Source organism: Toxoplasma gondii, chromosome XII (genome assembly GCF_000006565.2).
Source record: "Toxoplasma gondii ME49 chromosome XII, whole genome shotgun sequence".
NCBI classification, from domain to species: Eukaryota; Apicomplexa; class Conoidasida; order Eucoccidiorida; family Sarcocystidae; genus Toxoplasma; species Toxoplasma gondii.
The window spans coordinates 1,007,289-1,034,819 of NC_031480.1; the positions used below are offsets into that span (position 1 = coordinate 1,007,289).

The 27,531-nt window shown below is 54.3% G+C and overlaps 2 protein-coding genes across 2 annotated transcripts; both read left to right on the plus strand.

Annotated features, from left to right (window-relative positions):
• Positions 1-2,320: 2,320 nt before the first annotated feature.
• TGME49_219270 (multi-pass transmembrane protein) lies at positions 2,321-5,063 on the plus strand. The gene is made up of 3 exons (XM_002370650.2): positions 2,321-3,428; positions 3,653-3,960; positions 4,137-5,063. Exons 1-3 carry the CDS (start codon positions 3,004-3,006, stop codon positions 4,571-4,573), a joined length of 1,170 nt encoding a protein of 389 aa, XP_002370691.1. The 5' UTR covers positions 2,321-3,003; the 3' UTR covers positions 4,574-5,063.
• A 2,667-nt stretch (positions 5,064-7,730) lies between these two features.
• Positions 7,731-27,518, plus strand: TGME49_219260 (cation-transporting ATPase, putative). Its single transcript, XM_018779841.1, has 18 exons — positions 7,731-9,214; positions 9,868-10,062; positions 10,913-11,326; positions 11,674-11,991; positions 12,576-12,978; positions 13,375-13,491; positions 13,817-14,045; positions 14,691-16,132; positions 16,674-16,769; positions 17,099-17,205; positions 17,389-18,528; positions 19,017-23,562; positions 23,964-24,239; positions 24,629-24,766; positions 25,219-25,306; positions 25,471-25,476; positions 26,002-26,118; positions 26,375-27,518. Exons 1-18 carry the CDS (start codon positions 9,021-9,023, stop codon positions 26,722-26,724), a joined length of 10,176 nt encoding a protein of 3,391 aa, XP_018634804.1. The 5' UTR covers positions 7,731-9,020; the 3' UTR covers positions 26,725-27,518.
• Positions 27,519-27,531: the final 13 nt, after the last annotated feature.

The following is a 27,531-nucleotide window of genomic DNA, read 5'->3' on the forward strand; positions in this document are numbered from 1 at the left end:
GTCGAGAGCGACGCAAATTCGAAAACCTACGACGAGTAGGTTTCTGTTTCAGGGATAACGTGAAGCGTGAAACGAACGAACCAAAACCATTCCAAATGACAGAATATTTTGAATCCCTACGTTGAGGCAGCATTTCATCTTGGTTGTCAACATCGATGCAGTGGCCTGCCGTCCACTGACTTTCACAGCCGTGCCGAGCGACTGCAACTTGAGTTGTCACATTGAGACTTTTCACTCTGTGGCTTGCTCCTCAAGACGAAGGGTCTGTCTGGTGTAATGTAAAGACTGGGCGATAAATATGGAAAACAGACGTTTGGACCGAAAGCTTTGCAGATGGGCTTGTCACCTGATTCGCGTTTAAAGCGACAACTCAAATCCAGAGGACCCTAGGCGTGGTGGCTTGATGGAAGGGGAGTTCACCATCCGATCAAAACCGCCTTGTAAGTCCAGGAGGCAGAAAAACACCTACCACACCTACAAGGTTGTTCTTCTTCTGTTATACAGAGAAGTAATGCGATCTGTGTTAGCGAGGTGTCACCATAAGACTGCCAGATCCGTCGTACTATTGAAGGCGTCACCTGCATCTGCTGTTCCGTAAGAGTCACCAACATCGACACTGGGATTCGTCCATTCCTAGTCAGCAACACAGGAGATACTGTCATGTCCTTGAGCTGCGTAGAACAAAACAAATTGGAGCTGTATGTGAACCTAAGTTGACGCAGTCGAGAGGTGACGCGTTCTGCCCCATCTGGCATGGCTTGGCGAACCCCAGTAAACTCTTACAATGAGAAACCAACCCAGAAACGTCAGCGCTGACACTCGCACTTTCTGTTGAGTTGCCGCGGCATTTTGGTGCAAGCCACTGAATGCACGCTCCTAAGCGTGAATGCCCAAACTAACGCACAGCGAACTAGTATCTCAGTGTGCTTGAGAAGGGAAAACATGACCCTTTTCCTTGCAACTCCTACACTGGTACCATAAAGCGCTCGCTAGCTACCTTCATTATTTCATTCCCTTCCTGGCCGCATAAAGCGGTCAGTAATTTTAGTACTTCGTCTGTGTGCCCCATTCACGCAACCGAAAGCTTGTGGATCTCCCGCACTTTGAGCACTGCTAGCCGACATGGAATCCTCTATTGCATGGTGAGCCTCACCCACGGGTGCCTAGGCAAACAGCAGATGTCGGATCTTAGCTTCACCCATCGCTCGCTTTCTCTCTAGCCTGTTCCACGGCTGAGGCTGTACTACTTCGCTGGGCCGGAAGGCCGCTGTCGCGTCGAACAATGGAGCTGAAGAGCGACAGCCAGTTTCCTTTCTTCGGACACCCGCATCGAAACACCCGCCTCGTTCAGATACGGTAAGCCAGTTCTACACACTTGGACCTGACCTTTTTTAACGGACCTACAGTTTTCCCACTCTTCCGAAAAGTAATCCCCACTAGCACAGACTGAGCTGGAGACTGTTTTACATATGCTACCACTTGCCTGTGCATTCATCTGGAACATGCGCAGTCCTCCACGAAGACGCAGTGTTTCTGCCTCATTCCACTGCACCGTCCTAGTTTTTATACCAATCGATACACACGCACTTTGTCCAAAGGCACCGGCTCCTCTACTGTCCGTATTTGCGTCCCTACAAAAATTCACATCGCCACCCGCGGTAGCACACTCCCCTCAAGGAACAATTCTAATGTGAAATGCGTTGGCAGGTCTCTGAATGACAGTCGTGCGTCCTTGTGAGCGAGCACGAAAGTTAGGGTTTACCCTGGATGTGCAAATACGACTCAGTCTCTCGTGGTTACGCTGCGTTCTTCCTGATGTCGGTCGGCATCGCGCTCAGGAGCGCCGTAATTTCTCATGGACGGTTTCAGTACGGACAGTTCAAACCTTTTCGAGCATGTGTGTCTACTGAGGCATGTGGAGACGGTTTATCTGCTAACAATCCTTGGCGACTTCGTTGCCACGTTTGCGGCTGACTCAAAACAAGCCTGAGCGAAGACACTCACCCAGAATGTGCAGTTTCTGTACGCCCTCGCAGGCGCGGCACCGGACTCGTGACAATAAGTTCAAAACAGCGAAATGGCTGGACTGTCTGTACACCGCAGCTGTATCTCTTTTCTGTCGCTCTCACTTCGTGTTCTTTTTAGCGAGCTGGTCAGGCGAGGTGGTAATTTGTGTGAACGAGAGGGGCTGGCCTGTTGCCTCGCGCGCGTCCTCCCGCTTCGCGTGGACGGCCGCTGTCCGTGTCGTCTGCCGTCCGGTTCCTTCTGTGTTGGGTCCCTCCGCAGCAAGCGGTAACAGCTTTCCAACCACTTGTTCCGCCATTGACGTTTCCACCACTCCTTTTGGAAAGCGTCGTCTGAAAGTTCACATCTTCGTTGTTATTTCTGAAGAAATCGTTTGAGACCGGCACGTTCTTCTGTACAGCCGTTTGTATCCTACTTGCAGCAGACCGTCCACAGGCGGAGGCAGCGTTTTTTCGGCAGCCTGAAATCGCAAAGCTCAACCCAGCGCGGCCCCAGCCTCTTTCCCCATACCGTGCACGGTGGTCCGCCGGCGGCTTCGCGACGAGGGTCTCTGCAGGCAAAGTAGAAACACGCGAAGGACGAGCCATTTGCGGGCGTCTGGCAGTCTGCTCGGGGCGGCTGCGTGTGATTTTCTTTTCTGTGTTCTTTGGAGTTGTCTTGTCTCAGAAATCGGTCATCTTCTTGCTGTTTGTCTGCGCGGCGCGTTTTATTTCTACCAAGAGAGAGTGTTGTCGAATGAACGCCCCTCCGTCCGCCAGCCAGCTCGCTTGTGCCGTAGGAAGAAAGCAACGTTCCTGAAACACGTCAGACGACTACGTGCGTTGGGGCCCTGTTCGTCGTTGAACAAACACACATTTCCTTTTGTGCACGCTCTCGAAACTGACCGGGACCGCGTCCTTTTCGGCTTCCCCGACTTCGTCTGTCTCGCGGTGCGTGTGTCTTGAGCCTTCCCCGCCTTCGACTTTTCTTTTCGTCAAGATGTATTCCCTCGGCGTCGAAGGGGATGAGACCCTGCTGGCTCAGAACCAACTGAGCATGAGCAGTCGTCAGGGTACCGGCTACATGGTGGGCCATCATACGATGAGCAGCACGATGGGAGGAGCTGCTCCAGCCGTGTTCGTTGACGAAGATGCAGAGCCGAGTCCGCGTGGTGAAGAACATACCCCGATCATCCACTTCCTCACCACCAAGCTCCTCCGCTTTTCGCTGTCTCTCAAGTCCGTGTCGATGGCTCTCATGTGCATCTTCTTCCTCGCCTTCGGCGGTCGCTGGGTCTTCACCTTCCACGCCTACCCAGACATGTCAAACGGCTTCCACTTGTCCATGGTTGTCCTCATGACTATCTACCTCATCGGCACGCTCTTCCTTGCGCTCTTCCAGGCCTTCGTTGCTGATGACTCCAAGTGAGTTTCCAAAAACAACCACGGGACAATGCATTCGTTTGCTTCTCCCGACTTCTCGTACTTTCACAAAAGCACTACACCACGCGGTCGCAGTTCACACCTCACTTCCCACAGGCCCTCGAATTTTGGGAAGAAGAGGCAAGCCGCGCCCGTTGAAACCCGCGACGCCGCTTCGTTTCACCTGCACATTTTAGCCTTCCTTTCTCTCTGCTTTTGTGAACCAGGTGGACCAAGGGATTCCGAACTGGCTCGAAGATCCTGTCTGCCGCGGTGACGTTGGACGGCTTGGCCGCCATGCTCCGCCTCGTCCAGTACCTCTACCTGTACAACTACCTGTCCGTTGTCTGGTGGACCAAGTTCAACGTGTCGAAGTCGGAGTGGATCCTCTTCACCGTCAGCAACGTCTTGGACGGTCTCTCCCTCCTATCCTACGGCTGGGCCTTTTTCTACATGGAGGTCTACCACGATGAGGGCACATACGAGGAGCTCGCCTGGGGCATGTTTGGCCTCTTCTCCCTCTCCGGAGTTCTCAGTAAGTCCACACGAAATGACTTTGCCTCTTCCCCTCCCCATGGAACCTGAACCGCACACCCCCCCCTCCCCCCCCCTTGCTCCCCCCGTCACCCTAACAACCTCGTTCCACTCCCCGCTCCTTGTTATAAAGACCATCGTCTTTACAACTGCGGTGTCGTGCACTGTGTTTTTCAGTGATCCTCATGGTCTTCGCGGGCTTCGGCGCTGTCTTCATGCTCCTGACCGTGGCTGGCGCGTACGCGACTGCCTGCTACTGGGCGTACCTGTTCGAGCCGCTGCTGGACAAATGGTCCCCCGAGCTCCACTGCCGCGACATCAACACGGACATCATGCCCACTGAGGGCTCGCAGCAAGCTGCGACATGCGCGTCGCCCACTGGCACTGGCTACTACGGCACGAACCAGACGATCGGAAGCGCTCCCGGCGCCGTTTACCAGCCTCTTCAGACTGGACTGTCCCCGGACGCTCTGGGCCGGATGGGCAGCATGGGCAACTACGTCGCCCAACCGGAAGGCGGCATGGAGATCCCCACTCAGTACGACTATTCCCAGCTGCAACAGCAGGTCTCGCGCGAGGTCGAAATGGGTGTTGTGAACCCCAACTACCAGTAGACACAAACCGTAGCACAGGGACAGAAATGCGCGTTGTTCGGGTAACCTGGATGGGGGATCGAAACAAATGCGCTCCACATGAAAGATGGGATGGGAAGCAGTGCCGCGGGGCACAGAACGGCGAAAGTGGAACGAGAAAGCGCGTTTCAGTTGCTTAGACTGCCAAGAGCAGCTGAAAGACCGCTGTACCGCACGCCTCGCCGAAGCGGGAGAGGGACAGTCTCGGGACGACGCGAGTCAGAAGTCGACCTCTGACTTCAGGGTGTTCAGTGCTGGGTGCCTCTCTGCTGAGGTAAAAAGCCTCCCGGCTCTTCCGCGCAGGAATAATGGTTTTCTCGGTGACTTTCTTGTCTTACGGGCACCTGCTATGGTTTCTACATAAATGTACATGCGTTCTCGAAACACTACGGGAACTCTTTGATTTTTTTACAATTCCGATCGAAAATCGTCGCACGCGTCCCCCGGGCAGTGCGGCCGAAAGCCACCGGGCAAAACACTCGCCTCTCGTCGAGGCGTTGCCGAGCATCGGCTTAGATTAACACCGTTTGCTGTTTCTACAAACACCAATGCGGGTTTCACCGTGGCCGCGCGTTTTGTCACACCTGAAGGCTAGACAGTTCTGACGGCAGTGGAGAATCCGCTGTACTAAAAAGTAATTCGGAATAACTTCATACGCACACACCCCTCCGTGCTTCGCGGTGTCGACGGACCAACACGCTCTTGAAATAGTGGACTGCGTGACCGTGCCGGCTGTCGACACTCAAATAGTTTTGGGATTACCAAACATGCATGCAAGCTCTGCGTACGCTAGACCTTGACCGTTCCAGTAGCAAGTCGTAAGCGTATCCTACTCACCACCTTTTCAGCAGCAGACTATGAGAACATCTACGCAGAAGGCAGAAAACCGCATGCTGAAGAAATGTAGACAGAACTGTCGACACTTCGTGCGGAACCATGTATGTTCACTCTTTGCTTACTGGTTCTATTCAGTCCACCAGCAAACATGTCGCTGCCGCTACACCCTCGAGTTCAGAATTTCGTTTTGCAATTTTGTTCGCCTGTACTAATTGAGCAGAGGGGCGCGGTTTCATGGCACTTCTCACGACAAAAGGCTACTGAAAACTGAGAACATTTACACTGTTGTTTCGAGTTAGAACACCTACACTTCTGTTTCCGGCAAGTAGAGTGACACTATAGTTTCGGTTACGCAACGAGGGGGTCGAGCGCTCTGAAATTGTGACTCCCTGCGTACAGGCTGAGATATTCAGGCTTGCTTCTTGAAACGCCTAACGAGGAGGAGTATCTGGGAGGACACGACTTCTCAATAACACCGTAACCGTTACTGTTATGACCGTTATCGCCTTGCACCTTCACATACTTCTAATTTAGCGTCTCCTGTAAACGCGTACTACGTGACGGGAAGCGACCAAGCCTAATCGCCGAGGAGGGGAGTAGCGGGGCTTCTCCGTTTGGAGATGGTTACCCCATTCTTCCTACATCTGCGCCTTGGTTCACTGTCACCGGTGTGGCCGACGGCCTCTGGAAAGAGACGGTAAGGATGTTTGCGCCTTTGCTGTGATTTGAATAGTGACAAGTTCCGCATAAGTGTGAGGTAGTGCCTGAGCAGAGCCTTGAGTCAGCAGTGAACATTAAACTCACGGTGTTTTCCATGACGAGAGAAACGCGTCTGGTGCGCCATGAGGTAATGAACATCGACAAAGGCGCAAGAAATCCGCAGACTGACAGAGGCGGCTACGCTCCATCAACGACTCGACAAGAAATGGGACATGCGGAATCTTCTGGATCCTCACGGGGATCTAGGGTGGCAGTGTTTTTTGTTTCAGGCTGTTCTTTTATCTGAAATACGCATGCGCAGACAAGGTTTGAATATGTACCTGCCTTGGGTCCTTCCCTAGTGCGACCGACTTAGTGGTGAGAAAAAGCCAGTCTGGGTGCAATGGTAACCCGCTGATAGCAGGCGGCAGACACGTTTTGTTTAGGTTGATTTTTCTGCAGCTGCCAGACCAGCGGTCTCTGATGGGCTGACTAGCGAGTTTCGTACAGAAGAAAGCAGCTTCCAGTTACATTTCTGTCCTTTGAGGAAGTCAACGTACACCCGCTTGTCGAGACCGTTCTCGTGCCCTGTCCCGTGAAAAACCTGAATGTCGACAGTGCGAACGTTCCAACACCGGAAATGCCCTTAGAGGAACACTGTTGACAAATTCGTTTTGCCACGAGTGTGCCGAGCTGGACCTTTCACTGGCCCTCCTACTGAGCGCAGATGGACGCGCTTTTTCGAGAGTCCGAGTGTGTCCACCTCAGCGCGCTCCCATGCAGGCTCATCCAGGTGAGGATCCTTCTTCGAGACTAAGAAGAGCCTTTGTGCTCAACGTAAGAAAACAAGACAATGTGTGCAGGCCCTGAAGAGCCGACATTTACACCCGTCGCTTGGCCGTAAGTTCCGAGAGACACGACCTTCTCAAAACGTGTGCGGCGACTTTTGCGGCGGACGACTTTTATCAGCAACGAGATCCAGTTGGGATGCTCTGCTGGTGAACACCAGCACGAGGAAGAGCGTCTCGTCGAAGCGAACGACTGGTAAGAACTACACAGTGTTCGGCAACACGAGGCAAGTGCGATCGTGGCCTGTGTCTCCCCACGCATGCATAGGAGACGACATGCACTCAAGCTGTTCCTCGGGGCAGGCAGATACACACAGTGAAAAAGCGACTTTTTTGCGATGCCTGCACCGTGTGGCTGTTTTCAGGATGGAGGAAGCCTCTCTTCGTCGGCTTACCGTAGTTCGGGAGTCGGTGCTGAAGGTGAACTGTGGCGGACGCTACCTGCGCGCTTTTCCGTGCATCGTCACCGTTTCTGTGTAATCCAGAGGCAGGCAGAGGAGCAAGCGGTGGAGCAGACAACGCCTAGTCGAGCCTCTGACGGACACACGAGAATGCGGACTCTTTGGTTTTCTAGCTCTTCAGTGTGAAAACGCTTTTACAGGACTCGAGTGCGTGTCTCCCTCAGATGCTGACGAATCCGCAAAAACCATCCTCCGTGACGGTTTCATTTGAAACCGGCTTTCAGTGCATTTTCTGTGGCGCTGAATCGAGTTTCTTTGTTCAGGAGACGCGTTCTTGGGTGTCGTGTTCGAGGCTTTGAAGCTCCTGTTTTTTTCTCCTGCCTCCCTGCACAAATGGCGCAGGCGGTCAGGAGTCGTTGCGGCAATCCGGGTCTCGTTTCCTTCTTTTTTTCGACGTCGTCTTCTCAAAATCACCGCCCTTTCGGAGGAGACGCTCTCGCGCTTTTCTCGTCTCTTCACAGCTGCTGTTTTTTCCCTTCCACGGTCGGTTTAAAACTTACTCAACTCCCTTTTCGCAGTTTCCCTTCACCTAGAAACGCGTGCACAAATGATTTGCAAGCCACACTAATCCGTCTTGCAGGCGCACCACCTTCCGGCCAAAGATTCGCAGTCGCTCACAAAAAACCGAGGATGACGCGTGGATCCTTTCACCACAGACCGGACTGCTTTTGACGAGGATCTACGCCCCAGTCCTTGCCTCCTTCGGGGGCGGACAGACCGGTATACTTCAACTGTAGAATCCGTTTTTTCTATCACGTCTGCGAACCGTACACGACTGCGTATACACACACACACAGACGTCTTTCTGCATCCATGCGTAGGTACATCTGCATGTTTTATCGGAATGTACGTGTAGACGTCTTCACCGATCTGGACCAAGACATCTCTGCATGTGCTCTCTGTGGCGCTTCGTTGACACCTACACAGTGTATGTACACGTGGGGATCATCTGAAGAAGCATCGGTGCCGTTTCGTGTGGAAGCGGCTCTTTCAGAGACTGTTCTTCTTCGCTTCCTCGAGCATTTCCCCCTCGATATGCGGCGACTACGTACACGACGGTTTTGCCCGCCCGCGTACCGGCGAGGCCGAGGCTCCTGACGGATCCTTTCCATGCAGCCCAAAGCGATGGCTGTTTTGTCCTTCTCTCGTCTCCTTTTCTTTTTCTTTTCTCTCTTGTCAACGCCTTTCGTCGCTCACGCAGCTCTCTCGTGATCAGGCGCTCGTCGCGTTTTCTCCCTCTCGCCTCCCTCGCTTCTTCCGCCGGCGTCTCCCTCCTCACTTTTCCTTGCTCCCTCGCTCTCCGGCGTGGATCCTCTCTCTCTGGCGTGGATCCTCGCTCTCTGGCCTCACCTCGCGTCTTGACATTCTCCTTCCCTTCTTCAACGCACCTTCTGTCCCTGGTTGTCACTCTCTCTCCCTGGTTCTGTGTGCCTCTCTGTTTCGGATTCTTTTCTGGAAAACAGCGCCGGCTTCCGTCGTTGACCAGCGCGTCGCCGACAGCCTCTGCTCACTTTCGGATAAACGTTTTCGACGTTCTTGTGGAGTCTTCCGACGTCTTCGCCTTTGCTTCCTTCCCTATCGACGATGGCGCGCGCGGTCGCCGACACAGCGCCGCCTGCGCATGCAGCTGCTGACAAGGAGGGAAGCCGAGGAAGAGAGAAAGGAAGACCGAGAGAAGAAGGCGATGACGAGAGAAAACGCGAAAGGGAAACCGATAGTTTGATTCTCGTCGCCTATGACACGTTCCCTGAACTGCAAGAACTGCAGCTGCAAGAGAGGTAACTGATCAATCGTGCATAAAAAAAACGCAAGCGCGCTACAGACACTCAAGAGGAAACCGTGTGGAAAAAAAAGACCGATCGAGGGTGGCCTTCGTCTCTCTTTTCTCTCCCTTGCACTGCCTGCTACACATTAGCGGAGACCTACGCTCGTGCAAATCGCCTCTCTCGGATTGGAAACGTTTACTAGGCCTTGTACCGCAGGTCTAGAGCTCAAGTGTCTCACAATTTACCCGCTTTAAGTGGACACAGACCGTCGCCAGCTTCCCCGCTCTTCTCTCCCTTTGCTGAATTTTGGCTTCTGTGAGAACAGACCCAAGAGAGCTAGAGAGCGAACGGCTGCGCATGCAGTTTGCGTATGTACCTCGGATTCACAGTCGGGCTTCCAGGTGTCAGTGCACCTGTGCAGATTTGAGTCTGGCCGTGTCGCGATGGAGATAAAGAGATAGGCATTCCTAGGTTTAGTTATACATGAATATCAATGTATACATATATATATATATATATATAATGTTTGTATGTACAAATGCCTATACATACGTGTATCTAGATCTAAATTCCTCGATCTGTCAAGATGTAGATAGACAGGGTAAAGACTCGAGTCTTGGCGCATTGCTTCTTCGATGTTTTGCCCTTCCGCTCTTGTTTCTCAGAGTTGTGACCGTGCAGCCTTACCGGCGCCGGCTGTTTCGGATTGCTCTGTTGTGGATCTTCGGGTGTCTCTCCGGGGGCGTGCTGCTCCTCTTCGCGCTTTGGTTCCGGCGCTGGACTTTCAGGTGGACTCACCGAAAATGCTTTCTTCACGATGCCACCCATCTTCGTCTCGTCACAGCCGACGGCGGAAAACAGTGCGCAAGAAAAAAAACCAGAGGAAATAGTGAATTCTCATCTCGCCGGTGACCCACAATGTGTCTCCTAGCCTGTCGACTTTTGTCGACGTCTGTAGTGTGTTTCTCGATGTCTTCAATCCTTCGACCTGGATCGAGATCTCTGTGTCTATATCGCAGTCTACCTGTATATTTCTCTGTCTCTATGTATGTGTATCTATCTATATCTGGACATCTCTGTCCATTTCTCTGCCTCTCGCTGCATCCCTATCTGTCCACATGTCTGCCTGTCTACGATGCATATCACTCCGTTCTTATCTTCCTCTCTCTCTGTATAGCTCGCCGCCTATCTCTCCCCCTGTGTCTATCAAGCTGTCCATGTCTCGCTGTCTCTGTGTAAATCTCTGTATACGTGCATCCATTTGTGTTTCTATTTGTGTCAGTATCTCTCAATATCTCTATACATGCATATACATTTGTATCCATCTGTTTCAGTCCATCCGTTAATCTATGCTCGCACACATGCATGTCCATTGACGCCTTTGTGTTTTGGCTATTCTGTTTTGCGTCTGCTCTCTCCAGGGAAATCGATGCATGCATTCGTGCCTGTCGCCTTTGGTTCCGGATGTTCCACTCCCTTCTCGAAGACGCTTCGCCTTCCTGTCTCTGGTCCTCCCCACATGCTCTGTCTCTCTGCGCCTTTCGCTTCCCCCTTCCTCTCCTCTGCCCTTTCATCTTCCCAACTGTGCACGCGGTCCTTCCCTCGGCTACGTCTTTCGGTGTCGTGTCTTCTCTTTGCCGGGGCTGAGGCTTCCCCACACACAGTGTCTCTTCTGTCTCTTCCACGTGTGTCTCTTCCGTTGTCTCTCAGCGAAGTGAAGGTGACGCGAGTCCCTTTCTCGCAGTCGCTGGTCAACGCCGTGCTGTCTCCGGGGGGGCGATCCAAGAGGCTCACGCCGGCTCTCGGCCGCGCGCGTCTCTCGAGTCTGGGCGCCAAGGACTCGGAGAGAAGAGATACCTCACACGCGGCGACGGCGGAACGACGGGGACAGACGGAGAAGACAAGCTCCGACGAGAGGAACGCGCGAGGCGGAGACATTTGCGTTGCTCGTCGAAGATCCAACTCTCCGTCGCGATATCCAAAAACCGACTGTCCCGAACAAGGAGACAGCGATGATGCAGACGGCGCTCCGGAGCCTCCCCACACATGGGCGTGGATGTTTGAGTACCGATTCATTCGGTATATTCTTGAGGCTCCGGGCAGTGGTGGACATAACGCTCGAGGGTACGTTGCATGCGCAGAATCGTGACTGCGTTTTTCTTTCCTCGTCATTGTTTAAACACCTGCATCCTCTGTTTGACGGGGCATTCGACCTTTCACGCAAGAACCTGAGTCCCCAAAGGTGACATCGCGACTTTCATGGCGCAGAACATCCATCCTCGTTAACTGAGGTGAAAATGTACAGGGTAGGGGTCCCCTCCCTTACACTCAGAGGCGTCTGCGCATGCGTCGTTTCTTTCACACGCATCTCGGTGTAAGAGGAGGTCACTTTGCCGTCACCAGAGCGAGGCCGTTTTGTCGAGACTCCAAACTTTTCCTCCCACTGCTGTGTGCCTCCCTTTCGCCTTCAGCCCTCTGCCGGCGTCGTCCACCTTCAAGCCTCTCACTTTCAACGTCTGCTTCCCCCCAGACCAGCTGCGGAGACAGTTCCTGAACTCCCCGCCGACTCGCGACCTGGTGCGTCTCCGACAGGGCCTCTTTGGAAGCAGTTCCATTCGCGTGGAGGTCCCGTCGCTGACTGCACTCGTTCTCCGGGATGTAGTGCATCCCTTCTACGTCTTCCAGCTTCTCGCGGTCGCACTGTGGTTCTTCGACGACTATGTGCAGTACGCCGTCGCGATCCTCCTCATCACTTCTGTCTCCACCGGCGCCGAATGCCTGCGAACGAGGTAAACAGAAAGGAGAGACTCGTGAGAAGTTGGTCGCCGATCTCTCCCCCTGCTGCCTCTGTGCTTTCTCTGTCGTATTTCGCTCCTTTCACCTTCTCTTGTGCGTCGTAAACTGTGAATCTCTTACTCCTCCTGCCTTTCTGTCTTCTTGTTTCTGTCCTACCTTTCTGCCTGTGTTTATCAGATTTCTCCGGACTCTTCCTTCGGTGTATGCTCGTATGCATCCCAATAAATATACATATTTATATACATATTTGTATATTTAGATATATATTTATATATCTGTATTCATACGTGTATGTGTCTGGTGTGTCTGTGACCGTGTGCGCATGTGTATTCGTGTAAGAATGCGGCTTTCTCACATGGATCTTGCGACATTCGCAACCTGTCCAGCTGGGGAAGGACAGCGACGACGAAGGCAGGCGACTTTTCTCTTCGTTGCTCCTTCGTCTTTCTTCCACATTTGGAGGGGGGAGAGGGGGGACAAGTTGCCCTTTCTTCTGCTTTTCCGAGTTAGCGCCTTTCTTGGCTGTCTTCGACGTTTCGACTTGGTTCTCCTCGTCTGTTCTTCTCGTGACGTTTAGGCACAACTTGCTGAGGCTCCGGGACCTCGCCGCACAGCGCTGCTCTGTCGTCGCCTACCGAGTGACTGGGGAGAACGAAGGCGTTTTGGGGGGTCAACGGTGCGATGAAGCCGTTTCTGGGGGAAACGCCACACAGAGAGAGGAGGGAGAACAACAGCCAGGTCCACTCAGGGACCCAGAGCAGGCGCCAGCGTCATCAGTGGGAGCGCCGCAAGACGAGAGATCCGCAGCAGACAGAGAGAAGGAGAGCGAAGGAACTCGAGGCGGTGACGGTGAGGAGAAAAGAAACGCGAAAAAAGTCGTGAGGGAGGAAGTCGACTCGGCTGACCTGGTTGTGGGGGACATCTTCGAAGTCACAATCGGCTCGGTTCTACCCTGTGACGCCATCGTCTTACGAGGAACGGTGAGAAGTTATTATGTTAAAGTCACGACCATTCTTCTTCCTCTCTCTCCTCCCTCCGCTCTTCTCTCGTCTTCTCCTTTCGTCTCCGTGTCTCTTCACCCGACTTCTCCGGGTACTCCTCCGTCATCTCACACACACACACACAGAGCCGTTCCTCTGTGTCTCCCTTTTCGCCGTTTGTTTGGACTTCTAGTCGGTTCATGTCTTTTTTTGCATCGCTTGTTCTTGGTTCTCTCAACTGTGCACCTTCTGCTAGGCCTCTTCCAGCTCTTTTCTCTTTGATGCCTCAGCCACTTCGCGCTTCCGTCCGCAGCATCTCCGTCGTGGTGTCTCACGCTTCCTGGATTCTCCGCTTCAGTCTGTCCCTTCCGTGTAAATCCTTCCTTTTCTCTGTAGATCGTGGTGACGGAAAGTTGTTTGACGGGGGAGAGTTTCCCAATCATCAAAACCCCCTTGCCGGAAGGCCGGACCGACGGCGAGGGAGACGCAGAGAGAGGCCTCAACCTCGAGCAGGTAGGAGATCGGAATTGGTTTTTCTCTTCACATACACACACATTCTAATTGGTCGCGATCCCGGGATGTTTGCCTTGACACAAAGTCGTTCCTCTTTGCCATACTACTCTCTTCGTCGCGGCGTCTTGCGCTCTCACTTTCCATGTGCTCGTGTGTGTGTGTGTGTGTGCATGCACTGATGCATGCACTGGTGCATGCATGGACGGCCTTCGCTCCGTCGCTGCATGCGAGAGGGACTGCGACACGAAGCTGCGTTGTATTTCCTTTCCGAAATTCGCCTGTTTTCTCTCCTGCATTTGCCTGCGTTGTTTTTTACCTCTCTCAGGCGGCGAAACATCAACTCTTCGCCGGTACTAAGGTCCTCTCCGTCAGAGTCCCCCCCGCGTCCTCTCCTTCTTCTTCCGCCTCTTCCTCTCCCGGATCTTCGGTTTCGTCCCCTGCAGACGCTCCAAGAGCTCTGGCGGCCGTCTGCCGCGTCGGCTATGCGACCACCCAGGGACGGACCTTTCGGAGGCTCCTCTTCAAATCAGCAGTTCGCATCGACTTCGAGAGAGGTGAGTCCGAACTTGTTGAGTCTATCTCTCTGTGCGCATGTGTCAATGCATCGACCCATGTCTCTTTCTGCTTGCCTACCTGTTTATATCTACATCTGCATGTATGTATGTATCTATCTATCTATCTGAGGAGGAGGAGGTGAGGACGCACACACTCGACTCCACGAGGGGACGAGTGAAGGATGCATGTGAAGAAGAGAGACGATACCAGACGTCAAACATGGGCAGAGAGTTCCAGAATGCGTGCGTATTTATTCACACGTAAACATATATATATATACATATATATACATATATATACATATATATATATATATTTGATGTACATTTCCGAGCATGCAGTCAAGAGGGAAGTGATGTACCACGGTTGCTGATGGTGGCCTGCGTATCACATGGCTACCTATTGCTCTAGAAATTTCAGGTCTGTTTCTCTTCGCCTTCTCTTCGTTTTCGAGACGAAAACTCTTATTCACACGAACATGCGTTAATATTTGCATGCACATAAGTGAACGTGCATGTCTCGTGGACTGACGTGTGGATGCGTGAGACTGTGGAAACTCGACTGCCTTTTTGTGGCTTCTCCGCTTGTTTTGCCTTTTTTGAGCACCATTCGATTGGTTTCGCTGTTGTTTTTCTGTTTTTCAGATGCCCTCAAATTCGTGGGCATCTTGGCCGTCTTGGCGGCCATTGGAGGCATCTTCACTCTCGTCATTTCGATTCTCCACAGTCTCCCCAAAGCGGAAATTGCCTTTCGGATGTTCGACCTCTTCACCGCTGCTGTCCCGCCTGCTCTCCCGGCCTCGATGAGCGTCGGCCTCTCTGTCGCTGTCACCAGGTACAGACTTTTTCTGTCGCGAGCGATTTCACAGATTTCTACGTTCTCTCTTTTATTCGCCTTTTGTCGACAGGAGTCTCGGACGCTTCAGTTCACCACAGATGACCTCTTTTCTCTCCCCTCTGTGAAACGTCTTTGCCCCTATGATCTTCAGTGCATGCTTCTGTCTCTCTCCTTCTCGTTGTGGTCGTCTCTTTTCTGTGCTGTTTCCGGTTTCTCTCTTCTCTCTTCTCTCTTCTCTCTCCTCTCTCTTCGCATTTTCCGCGTCCAGCATCTGTCTCGCCTTGTTTGTCGTGTGTCGCCCAGACTCTACTCGCTCTACCGCGTTTACTGCACTGCGCCTGCGCGCCTCAGCTTGGGCGGCTTCGTGCGGTGTCTGTGCTTTGACAAAACGGGGACGCTGACGGAAGAGGGAGTGGGAATGGCGGCCTTCTTGCCGGCCTGCCAGTGCGCGGCTTCTTGCGCGCTGTGTCCGGAGACAGAAGCCCGTCGAGCGCATGCAGTCTCCGATTCTGGCGAGCGACAACCGCCTTCTTTCCTCTCTCTCGTCTCGCCTTGCGCCCTCCGGTCCACCGGCTCCGCACCGAACAAGAAGGGAGACACCGGCGCTCAAGCGAGGCACTCTGGCGGGGTGAGCACTACGGATCGCGATTTCCCTCCCTCGACTGCATGCGCATGCATCAAATATGCCACCCAGTGCATGAGCGCCTGCCACTCGCTTCTCCGCATCGGCGGAGAAGTCGCGGGAGACCCGCTCGAACTCCAAATGCTCGCAAACACCAAATGGCTTCTCCTGGACGGCCAAGGAAGTGAACATCCAGAGCGAACACAGGAGACAGAACAAGAGAGAGAGAGAGGACAAGAGCGAGAGCAAGAGAGAGGACGAGACTCGATGGGAGCGATAGGTGGAGGGAGTAGGGGAGGACTCTTTGGAGAGGACTTGAGAAAGTCAGGCAAGGAACTCGAGGCTTTTTCGATTCTTTCGATGCCCGAGTCTAGCGGCGAAGCGAGACCTCGAGAGAAGGAACAGCTGCTCTGGGGCGGAGAAGATCGGTCGGCGAGCGGAGCGAAAGAAGCAGGGGAAAACGGGGATTTCTCTTTTCAAAGAAAACACTCCATTACCGCGGGGGTCCCCGAGGAAGAGCATGCAGCCTTCCAACAGCTGCAGAGAGAACTACAGGGAGGCGGCGACATTCCAGGCTTGACGTTCATGCTGCCTCCTGACCCTCTCGAGGAAAATAAACGCTCTTTGGTGAGAGAGACAGAAATTCGAGAAGCAAAAACGAAGCACGGGATACAGTGGACCGTGAAACTCAACGTTTACGCACAGCGCATGCATGCTCGCTCCCAATTTATTCAGCTGTTCACTCTTGCATTTCGAGTGCTAATGCGAATATACACCCACATCCATACGGATGTATTGGCATGCGTGCATGTATATGTATATATCTATATCTATATCTATATATATATATATCTGTTTCCAGTTTTCTACATCTAACCATCTGTTTTTCTCCATCACATCACATAAACACATAAGCATTATGAATGTTTGTCTATTTACATGCATTGTGCCTTATATACTGTGGATGCTGCCTGTGCGTACATGTGCACTGTGTAGTTATTTGGTAGCAGAGTTGAGGCGCGCGTCGTCAAGATTGCTTTCGAGTGCGTTTTTCGTTTGTCGACCTTTGTTTGCCAGGAGTGCTTCCCGCCCTGGATTTCCTTTGGAAGTTGTTTCCCCGAACTTGTCGCACTCGTTGAAAGTTGCGAATATTTCTCTTTCGTTTCAGAGAGGCGCACTGGCGATTGTGAGGCGGTTTGACTTCGACGCTTCTCTTCAGCGCATGAGTGTGGTTGCCGTCGACACCGACAGCCGCTCCTACTTTGTAAGTTGTCCCCTTTTTCTCTCTGACTTTGCTGTCTCTTCATTGGGTTCGAGGACCTGCGTCAGAGTCATGTGAATGGTTTTGCCGCCGATCTACGCATTTCTCTGCATGCGGTTTTTCATCTGCGTGTCAAAGCGCTTCGACCCCCTTGCAGCCGTCGCCTTTGCTCTCCTCGCCACGCTTCCTTCTCCATGTAGCGCGTTACTCTCCGTTCTGTTCTGCGTTTTCTCTCTTGCCTCTTGCTTCTTGCGGCCCTTTCGCAGAGTCTCCGTCTCTCTGTTTTCGTCTGCTTCCTCATCTTTCGCCTGCGTCGTTTTTCTTGTGGCCAGGTTTATTGCAAAGGCAGCACAGAAGTCCTTCGCACGCTGTGCGACCGCCGCACTCTCCCGGCGGACTTGGAGGAGAGGCTTCATCGTTTTTCGGCGTCAGGCTATCGGTGAGTGCCGGCAGATTGAGAACGCTCATGTCGCTCGACTTCTGCTTCCTCCCTTGCTCCGTGGCGCTGACTTCTCCCCTCTTTCTCTCCAGCGCTGGCTCACCTTCTCTCTTCCCTCTCAGTGCTGCTCCTCTCCAACTTCCCGGTGTTTTCTCCGGTGCCCTAATTTCTCTCCTGTTTCAGGGTCATCGCCCTCGCCGGTCGTCGCCTATCCCTTCCTTCTCAACAGTCTTCTTCTCAACAGTCTTCTTCTTCTCCATCTTCTTCTTCTTCATCATCTTCTTCTTCTTCATCTTCTTCTCTTCCATCTTCATCTGCTTCGCTGGCGTGCTTCGCCCGGCAGGTGTCCCGAGAAGCAGCTGAGCGCAATTTGACTTTTCTGGGTCTCGCGTTGTTCACCAACAAGTTGAAGGAGGAGACGACGGCAGTGATTTCGACTCTTCGGCGCGCGCAGTGCACTGTGAGAATAGCGACGGGAGACCATGCGCTGACCTCAATCGCGGTCGCGCGTGAGTGCGGCCTTCTCGGCGTCTCTGCGCCTTCAGAGAAGCGCCACAGGCGGCGGAGAGACACCCGCGCCGCTGCGCCTTTCGAGGCAGCGAGGGAAAAGGGAGACACATTCAAGAGCGTAGAGGCGCGAGAGCTGAGGCGAGAGGGCCTCTCGCTCTTCTGCGGTCGTGGAAGAGCGGCAGAGCGAGCCCAAAAAGAGACAAGAGGGGAGCGAGGAGCGCGAAATCGAACAAGCTGCGCGAGCATAGAGATACGGGGGACAGAGGAAGCAACAGGGGCGGCAAACTTGTCAGAAAAGAACTGGACGACACTCGACTCTCCATCCCCTTGCTGCGCGCCGCCGCGTCTTCTCTGGAACTGGCTGCGGGGACACCGGAGACAGCGCCGAGACATCTTCCCCGCAGAGCTCGGAACGCGCCTCCTGGAGCCGGTGCAAGAGGAGGAGACAGTTGCTTCGCGTCGCGAAGCAGAGGATGAGGACGCAGAAGGCCGAGGCGAACGGGGAGACGACTTCTTCACCACCGGGGGGCGAGAGAGAGAGAAAGAAAAGGTTGAAGACGCAGGCTTTCTGTGTGCAGCGAAAGACGCTGTTCGAGCGCTCGTTTGCCGCGAAGAGGCACCGACAAAAGGCCCGACAGAGAGGGACAGAAGGCGACACCTCGACGCGAGTGAATTTGAAAGCGGGGGAAGTTTCAGCAGTCGCCGCTTCCCCCGCGAGGCGAATAGAAGGCGAGAAGAGGCGTCTCCCGACGAAGCGGAAAGGAGAGAAGACGGGGAAGTAGTGTGGGGACAAGACGAATCAGAACAAGAAGAGTAAGTGCATGGCTGGCTTTCTCTCGAGTGCTAACAGAAGGCTGAGGGAGAAGACCAACAAAAGAAACGCGAAGAGAGAGCAGGGGGGAAAGGCGAAGCGGGTGAGACCGCGGAAGAGCGAGGAGGGAGTCACAGAGTCGTGAGAAATGAAGGTACCGGGGAGAGAACACCGCAGGGTTTAGACTGCAAGCCAGAAAGTGAAGCATACACTGCAGAGTAGGCTGTGGGTCCGATGAGAACACAAAAAGCGCGACTGCAACAACATGAAGCAAGCAAGCGTTTCTCGCGCTTCTGTAGAAGAGAGCGGATGCCTGCAGTGTCGGTTTCAAGCCCAACGCTCCACGCCGAAGCACCTTACTGACCCACTGCTTCCTGCTGTCTCCGAGTGTGTCCGCTTCTGTCTCCTTTTGTCCCCTCGCGTCTCCTCTTTCATCACCTTCACTGCGACACGGTTTCCTGCTGTCTCCGAGTGTGTGCGTTTTTGTCAGGGCCCCTGTGGTAATTCTGGGAGATGTGTATCGAACGGAAGAAGACGAGAACCATGTAGGGGGTCCGGAGTACTTGGTGTGGACGCTGCTGCCTGAGGCGCATGCGTCCCGCGCAAGTGTAGAGACTGTCCCCTCATGTCGCGAGGGGGGCGAGAGCGAGGGCGGGCGTCGTCTTGTGTCGCCTGTCTCCGTCGCTTCTTGCTCGCGTTCTCGGGAGCCTGCATCCCCGCAGTCGTCTGTCGACCTCCGCGAGCTCCTCGCGACTCTTCCTGACATTCGCGCGGCCTCGCTGGTAGTCACGGGGCGCGCGTTCCGCCACCTGAAGCGCCTGCAGACTCTCACCCACTTTCCGTACGTAGAAGACTGCGACCAGGTGATTGACCGGCTGCGGAGACACCAGCAAGAGATTCTGATGACGCACGAGAGAGAGAAAGACGGGGCGCGCGACTCGGGTGAAGAGGAGGAGGGAAGAGGGGAAGACAGCGACGCAGCAGGGACTGAAGAAGGCGACACTGCTGGGGATTTCGCGACTCGGAGGCGACGAGCTGAGGAGCGACGGACACACCCCGCAGGCAGCCAAAGAGACAGAGAGAGAGCAGGCGAGCACCGCTCTCCAGAGCTCGACTCGACTCTACACCGACAGAGAGACAGTGAAAATGAGTGGGAACCTAATAAGCGAAGAGGAGAAAGAGGAGAAAGAGGGGAAAGAGGAGAAAGAGGAGAAAGAGGGGAAAGAGGAGAAAGAGGAGAAAGAGGAGAAGGAAGAGACAGAGAAGGAAGAGAGGACGACGTTGTGATCGATGTTAATGACATGAGTTCGGGAAGAGGCGAAACACGGGAGACTCTTGGTGCGTATCCGCTTCTGGAGGTGCCGCCTGTGAACCACAGGCACTGGGCCTGGGACCGTTTGCCTCGTGACGACGACTGGGGAGACAATGGATACACGCGGTTCCCTAGTCCTCCTTCTTTCTCGCCTTCTTCCCGTTCTGCGTTGCGTTCTCCTGGATTTCATTCTCAATTTCCTGCCTCTGGACTTTTTTCTCGTGAACCTCCGTCTTCTTCTCCGAGTCCATTGGTGGACCTCTTCGACCAGCAGGGGAAAAGTCTGCTTTTGCCGCAGCCGCTTCGACGACTTGGCGGTCTTCAAGGAAGAGAAGAAGATGGCGAGCAGGCCGACATCGAGACGGGGGCGGAAGAGTCACTGTGGGAGGAAGACGAAGACGTTTGTTTCTCTTTTCCAAGGAAGGGACGTCTTCCACCCTCGCGAGAGTCTCTCGGTGTGAGCGAAGAGACCAGCCGCGCTGTCTCCCGCCTGGATACCTTCGCGGGCCAGCGCTCGCGGTTCTCGTCGCCACTCTTCGCCGCGGGCGCCGACGCTGGCTGTCCCTTCCTGGCTCTGCCGCCGACGCCCGAGGTGTCTCCGTTGCTGGACGCGCGCCGCGGGTCCACAGACAGGCGCCGGGGAGAGAGGTGGAGGAGGCGCGCGGAGACTTCCGGCCTCTTCTCTTCCTCACCCCTGCCGTTGCCCAGGCCTTCGCGCAGCGCCAAGAGCCGCCTGCCGAGAGATGCGACAAACGGAGACAGTCGGAGACAACTCGCCGCGTTCTCCGGGAACGACGTCTTCCTCGAAACCAGCGAAGGACTCGCGTCGTGCGTTGCAGATGCGGAGAGCCGGACACACTCGACGTGGAGCCGAGCCAGGCGAGAGCGCGAGCCGGGACGCGCCAGGCGGCCTCCCCACTTTTTCGTGAGCAGCAGCGAGAGTGAGGGCGGGGAGGAAGAGCCTTTCGGAGCCGTTCGGCGGGGAGACCAGGGACGAGCAGAGGCGCGGAACTCGCGCTTCTTCTCCTTCCTCCAGTGGCCGTTCTTCCGCCGCAAAGGCGCGTCCACGCAAAGGCGTGAGGCCGAGTTCGCCTGGAGCCGCGATCGCGCCGCCCCCCCGTCGCCCCGCTGGCGGCGCCCGGAGCCCGGAGGGGACGACGGCGGAGAACGAGCGAGCACCCTTCTCGTGGAGCGAAGAAAGACCGCGAGGCGAGACCTGGGGAAGAGAGGGCAAGCCGATCGAGGCCTTGCTCCGGGAAGACACCCTGTGCGAGAAGGCAGAGGACGGCGTATCGCGTCGTTTGTGGGTACACGCGACGGGCAAGAGAGCGACGGAGGAGAAGCAAGGAGAAACGAGCAGATTCGACGAGACGAACAGCAACTGCGGACTGTCGTCGAAGCACTCATGTTTCCGGGGGTCGCTGTCTCGCTTCTTCGGCAGCAACAGAAAAGAGAGACCCGCCGGCCTCCGCGGGCCAGAGGCTGGGGGCCTGCCTCGTTGTCTGCAGGGGGCGAACGTGGTGGACCTTGCTCGATTGGAGGTGACCCCAAAGGAGAGACAGAGAGACAGAAGCTGAGAAGGGCGCCTACTAAACGGGGACGGCGGGCGGTCGAGACGAAGGAGAGGAGACGGAAAATTCGGTCGGCGTCCGAGAGACGAGAGCCAGAGACAGGCATCAGCGAAAAAGGAGGCGATGATACAGAAGCCACGAGAAGGGAAGACGCCCGCCTAACGCGCGACAGAAGTGAACGCAAAGGTGAATCCTCCTGTGAGGAACATGCTTCTTTCTTCTCGCTGTCGCCTTCCTCAACTGCTCACTCGCCCGCGGGCGCTGCCTCGCCGATCCTGCCTCTCGCGTCTGGCGGGAGATCCACGGCAGAGAGAACGCGAGACACCCGCGAGGAAGAAAAGGAGACAGAAGAAGCCGCACAGGAGGAAGTTGAGAGAGAAGATCGAGAACAAGAGCGACAAGAAGATGGAGAAGAGAGCGTGGCGCCTGCCATTCGTTTGGCGTCTCTGCCTCGGAATTATTTGCCGGGGTCGGAGGCTCTGGTGTGTTTTGTCCAGCAAGAGCTGCAGAAACAGCAGTCGTTCCACCACGTTTTTTCTCCGGGCGAGTACTTCCCGATCAAAGAGCAGAGCGACTTGCCGCCGCTCTCGCGCGTCGATTGCTTCCCGTCGGTCTTTCAGCTTGCGGAGCAGGAGCGCGGCGAGCAGGCGTCCTCCCTGGCGCCTCTGCTGCCGCCCAACGAGAAGGAGAGTGTCTTGGGAGACGCGCTCTTCGACCTCTTAGGACCTTCGCCAGCGCCCAAGGCGGAAGAGCACGAAGAAGCCGCAGTCGTCGCCACGGCGTCGGCCCTCCTCAATCTCCCAGGGCCGCTGGACTGCCCCCCAACCCCCGTGCGTGTGCCTGCCTGCGACCTGTCCCCCGGCGACTCGGACACATTCGCCTCGGAGCCGTCGGAGACAGAGAGACAGAGACAAGAGACCGATCCCTCCCTGTTCCACACCGACGCCGCGAGCTTCGTGAAGCCAGCGAGAAGGAAGGCTCGCAAGGAACACGAGAGGGAAGAGCGAGACCAGTCAGCAGAGCGAGGAGAGACAGGAGGATACGCAGGGGGTCAGCGAGAGAGGGGAGGGAGAACTGCATGGGTCGCTGAAGAGGAGAGGTGGGCTGACCTTGGAGTTCGGGGAGACGATCGCCGAAGAGGCAGGGAAGGGGGAGAAGAAGGACAAGCGGGGCGCAAAAGTGGAACCGAGGAGACACGGGGACGAGCCTCCACCTTTGCCAGTGGGGAAGCCGGCCTGAGAGGCCCAAACCGCGGCGAGGACGCCCTCGAGAAGACAGAGGAGACAGAAACGCGCAGCGCCGCGCCGCAGCAGACACTCCGGACAGGCCCGTGTGGGGCCCTGCGCGCGACGCTGGAAGAGAACGAGATCTCAACAGAAGTCTCCTGGGAGTTGCGAGCGGCCGACGAAGACGTACTTGCAATGAGACAGCGTGGAGAGTTCAGTGAAGAGGACAGCCGTGGAGGCTGTTCCTCTCCAGATGAAGGGGAAAGTACACCGCGGAAAGGTCCCACAAAGAGAGGACCAGCGGACAAAACCGAAGAAGAGGACCCGGAGGAAGAGGTCTGTCGAAGGGAAGAGGAGTCGCGAACGACGCGCGTCAAAAAGCTCGAAGACGTCCGGCTCTCGGCTTCGCGCCCAGGGCCCCCGGTGAATGTGTGGGAAGGCTTGACTCTCCAGCTTCGCGTGTTTCAGAGCCCACAGCCGCGCGCTTCCTTCTACCGGCGCTGGCGACTCGGGCGGCACAGTTCGGAGGAGACAAAGCCTTTTTCTGGCACTGGCGCACCCACTCCACACGTGAGCAGTGTCTCCTCCTGCGCGCTCTCGCGTCTAGACGCAGAGCCGTCACAGCGGTCTCCGCGTTCGTCGGAAGCGAGCGACCAGGGTCCAGGGGAGGCTGGGGCGGCTGTGGCTGTCGCTGCTTGCAGAGAGCAGGGCGAGGAAACGCCGGCGACGCAGGAGGGCCATGCCTTTTACTTTCACATGTCTCTCTACGAATACGTCGTTCGACAAACCGTTGTGCTGTGCAGGGCCAGCCCGCAAGACAAAGGCGAATTCGTCTCTGCTCTCCAGGAGCTCCCTTCCGATCCTGTCGTCGCCATGTGCGGAGACGGAACGAACGACGCCGTAGCCATCAAACAGGCAGATGTCGGGGTGAGGAAGCGGCAAGAGCACTTGAAAAGTCTCTTTTGGTTCAGAGTGAAACGTCAGAGACCTTTATGTTCCATGTTTTCGTATCGCGTTATTCCTGGAGAGACAGGACGCATGCTTTGTGTGAGATGTAACCTACGAGCCGCAACAAGGCAATTCGCCAAGTGTTAGAGGGCGATAACGATTTCCAAGGCCCTCTGCTCGTCTTTTTCGTGCTTGCCTCCTACCTCCAATTATCTCTTTCCCTGTTCTTCGATCTCTTCACCCTCGAGGAGAGAGCCTCCCCTACCTTCCACCTATGCACTTTCGTAGCTGTGAGTCTCTGCGTATCTCCCTTTCCTCGCCTTTTTACTCTGCTTTGCAGCGCCTTTTCTCTCGTAGTCGCCTGCTGTGTTAATCTGCAGATTTCAATTATTTCCCCCATCGCCGGGGAAGACGCTGCGCCCGCTACGAAGCCTGATGACGCGGCGAAAGGCCCACTGGCGCGCCCCAGCGGGGCTTCTCTGGCGTCTGCCTTCTCAGCCGTGTCTCTCTGGGCGACCGTGCAGCTGCTGCGTGAGGGAAGGTGCATGATCATGAACAGTTTCAGTACCTTCAAGTTCATTGCGTGCTACTCTGTCCTCCAGCTCACTTCCGTTCTTCTTCTCTACGCCCAAGCTGGAAATCTCACCGATTCGCAAGTAAGTACACCCTCGCACGGAACAGTGTATGCTGCTATGTATGCATGCATATTCATATATATATATATATATTTATATATATGTATGTATGCGCATGCGTCAGCAAATCTGTATGAATGGGGTATAACGAGAAAGGCACACGCATGCGCGAGCAGATATACGCGCCAGGCGGCGTATGCGGCGTATTTGTATAATAAGTTCTGTTTGGGAGATGGGTATTTGCGCACATAAGTCTTCTCATTTTTTTTGGTTTACTGTACGCACATCCTTTCCTATACATATATATATATATATATATATATATGTGTATACGGTGTATACATGTTTGTACGTAGATGGTGCGTATATAATTCAAAAATGTGTATTGTCTTTTCCTGTTTGTGGTGCAGTACATGTGGATTGATTTGATTACAATTCTTCCTCTCTCCGTCGCGGTTGCTCGAACAAATGCGGCGGATGTTCTCTCTCACCTCACACCTCCTCGAAGTCTCGTTTCGGCGCCCGTCCTCGTCTCTCTTCTCGGTCAAGTGAGGCTACATGGAACGTGGTGATGCACGCAGCTCGTGAAGAGTCTTTTGACTTTTGAAGGCGCTTTTTTTGCAAGGAGCAGACAGACGCTGTAGGCGCTGGCGTCGTTTTCCCTTTGAAGCGTGGAGTAAAAACGTAAAACGCTTGATAACAGGGTAGTAAGTGACTTAGGTGAAGTGGACTGGACTTGTTACCTCTGATCTACTCTTTTCTGCATGCGTTTTCAAACAGGGAGGGAGACGCCCCCGGTTGCCTTCTCGTGTTTTGGTGACCACAGTGCTGAGCGTCTGTTTCAGTGGGGGGAATCTTCTCAAGAGCCTCCCCTCGCGTCTCTGACAGAATGTCGCATGGGAGGCCAAGCCGGGCCGCCAGGCCCCAGGGGCGCCGGGGCATGCAGTTCTACCTCTTCGTTTATAAGGCGATCTCGCTGTGTCGCGGCTTTTTCTGCCAGATCACTCTGCACGTCTTTTTCCAGATTTTCGTTCTCTTCCACCTGCGACAACAACCATTCTTCATCCCTTTTGATCCACCGGGCGCAGGTAAAGCAGCAAAACTTGACTCGAGAACCAATATTCAACTTCGAGAGCGCTCTAATACATGAGCAAGGGAAGGGATAGATGCACGGCAGTACAAGCACCCGCTGTAATGTGTACTTTATCGAGCGCCAGTCACTGAAAAATAGGACACCCTTCGACAATTACAGAGGCAGGTACTGTAAATGTTTGAGTTAATACAGGGGCGCATCATGCAAACACCACTGAGATCGATATGGAACTGTCGTCTCCCGCTCTGGCGTATACGCGCAGAAACAGAGAGACGATTTTACGTCCCTGGATGGGATGAAAGCGACAGAAACCCATGCGGCTGCATGCAGCTGTACAGACAGCAAATGTCTATGGAATCAAGTCCGTGTCCGACCGCTTTTCAGATAACTTAGAGAGAAGAAGAGGGAGGGAGCTCGCATCGTGAAATATGCGGCCAAGCTCCACGAAGACAAGCAGCGTACCTTCTTTTGACAGCAAGAGAGGCATCGAGAAAACTATCCTTCTCTCAACAGGAGGGGTGGTTTATTCGTGAAAAGGAGGCAGCCAGAGTATGCATCCACCACTGCGTATATGGTTCTAAGCGAAGGCATGTACATATGTATGTATATACGTTCATAAGTTGACATATGGGTGTGCAATATACGTGCAAGCGTCGATGTTTCTCCTGTTTTCGCGGTCTCGTGGTACAGGCGACCGAAACGACAGTCTTTCTGGGATGGAAAACACGGTCATCTTCCTCATCTCATCCATGCAATACGTTTTCTGCTGCGCTGCCTTCACTTCCTCCGGCTTCCCCTGGCGCAAAGGTACAACAACCTTCAACTGCAACAATTTTCTACACAAATCCGCTGGGTGCATACATACTTTGTGAAAGGATTCGCTACATATATATATATATATATATGTATATATACATATATTCATATGCATATATTTACGTGTATTCCTTTTCTCATGAAAGGCATTTTCGACGTCTCTGAAGAGTGCATCTCGGAGTTAAGGTGGATGCTCGCACACCCTCACTGTGGTCTCGCTTTTTCTGTGTTTTCCGGGTTTCTGCAGCGATTTGGACCAACCGTTTGTGTTTCTTGGGCATGGCGCTGCTTGTGATTTTGCCGAGTCTGCTTCTTCTATTCACACCCGCGGAGGTTCCTCCGCCCTCCTCGCACTGCTTCGGCTTTCTGGCAGCTTGGCTGAATCTGCGCGTCGCTTCCATCCCGCTCTTCTTTCGGCTCCAGCTGCTTCAGCTGGCTGCGTGCAACGGCGCGCTCGCTCTCCTCTTCGAGATGGTCATCGTGAAGAGACTGCTCGAACGCCATGTGGAAGAATCCACGCTGAAAAGCTCGCGGATCAACAGCGCTCACATACCTGCAGATCGACGAAGATACACCGTCACCGTCGTCTACCCTTAGGAAAGAGAAGAAAACGCGGAGGGAAGGAAGACGAGAAACGAGGAAGGAAAGGAAACGAAGAAGAGGAACAAGGAATAGAGGAAGACGCTGAGAGTTACGACTGTGGATGAACACACTGAAAGAAGCAGGGGGGGTTGTGTGTGTGTGTGTCTGGGCAAAATGACGAGGGGGAAGACAGACACAGATAATAAAGCGGAACAGAGAGAAGCATATCTCTGGGGATACACACGCATGCGTATGGTTTCCAAAAACAAGTATTCGTTTGTATAGTTGCATATGCGTGCATATACTTATATACATGCAACGCTCCCTTCATTTGCGCCATGGGGCGACCTAGCGGCTCGTGTTCGATATGTATTTGCAAAAAGCGAAATGCATGTATATATTTAGATATAGCCCCGTGCACATGCATTTCTTTACTCTTTGCCGGGTGATTTCGCCTTCTTGTGACGTATCTCTGTACACGTTTGTGTAGAAATGCGTAGAGGCGGGTGTAATAACATAGGGATGTCACATCCCCGTTTGCGATCTGGGAAAAATAGTTTTCTGGAGAACACTCATCCACGCGGTGCGTTGTTGTTGGTGCCGCGTGTGACTGGCGGATCGTGAGAAGTTGAAGCTTTTTGTTGCCTTCTTCCCTTTCGTGAGACCGCCGTTTCTTTTCGCGGTGTTCTTTGTTCTTCCGCGCATGCGGATACGCGACAAATATACAGCCTTCTCATCGTGAACGCTGGAACCACGGTGTACGCAGCGCAGCTTGAGACTTCTTTGAGACTCGCATGCGTCGCAGCTCCTCTCGTTGAAATG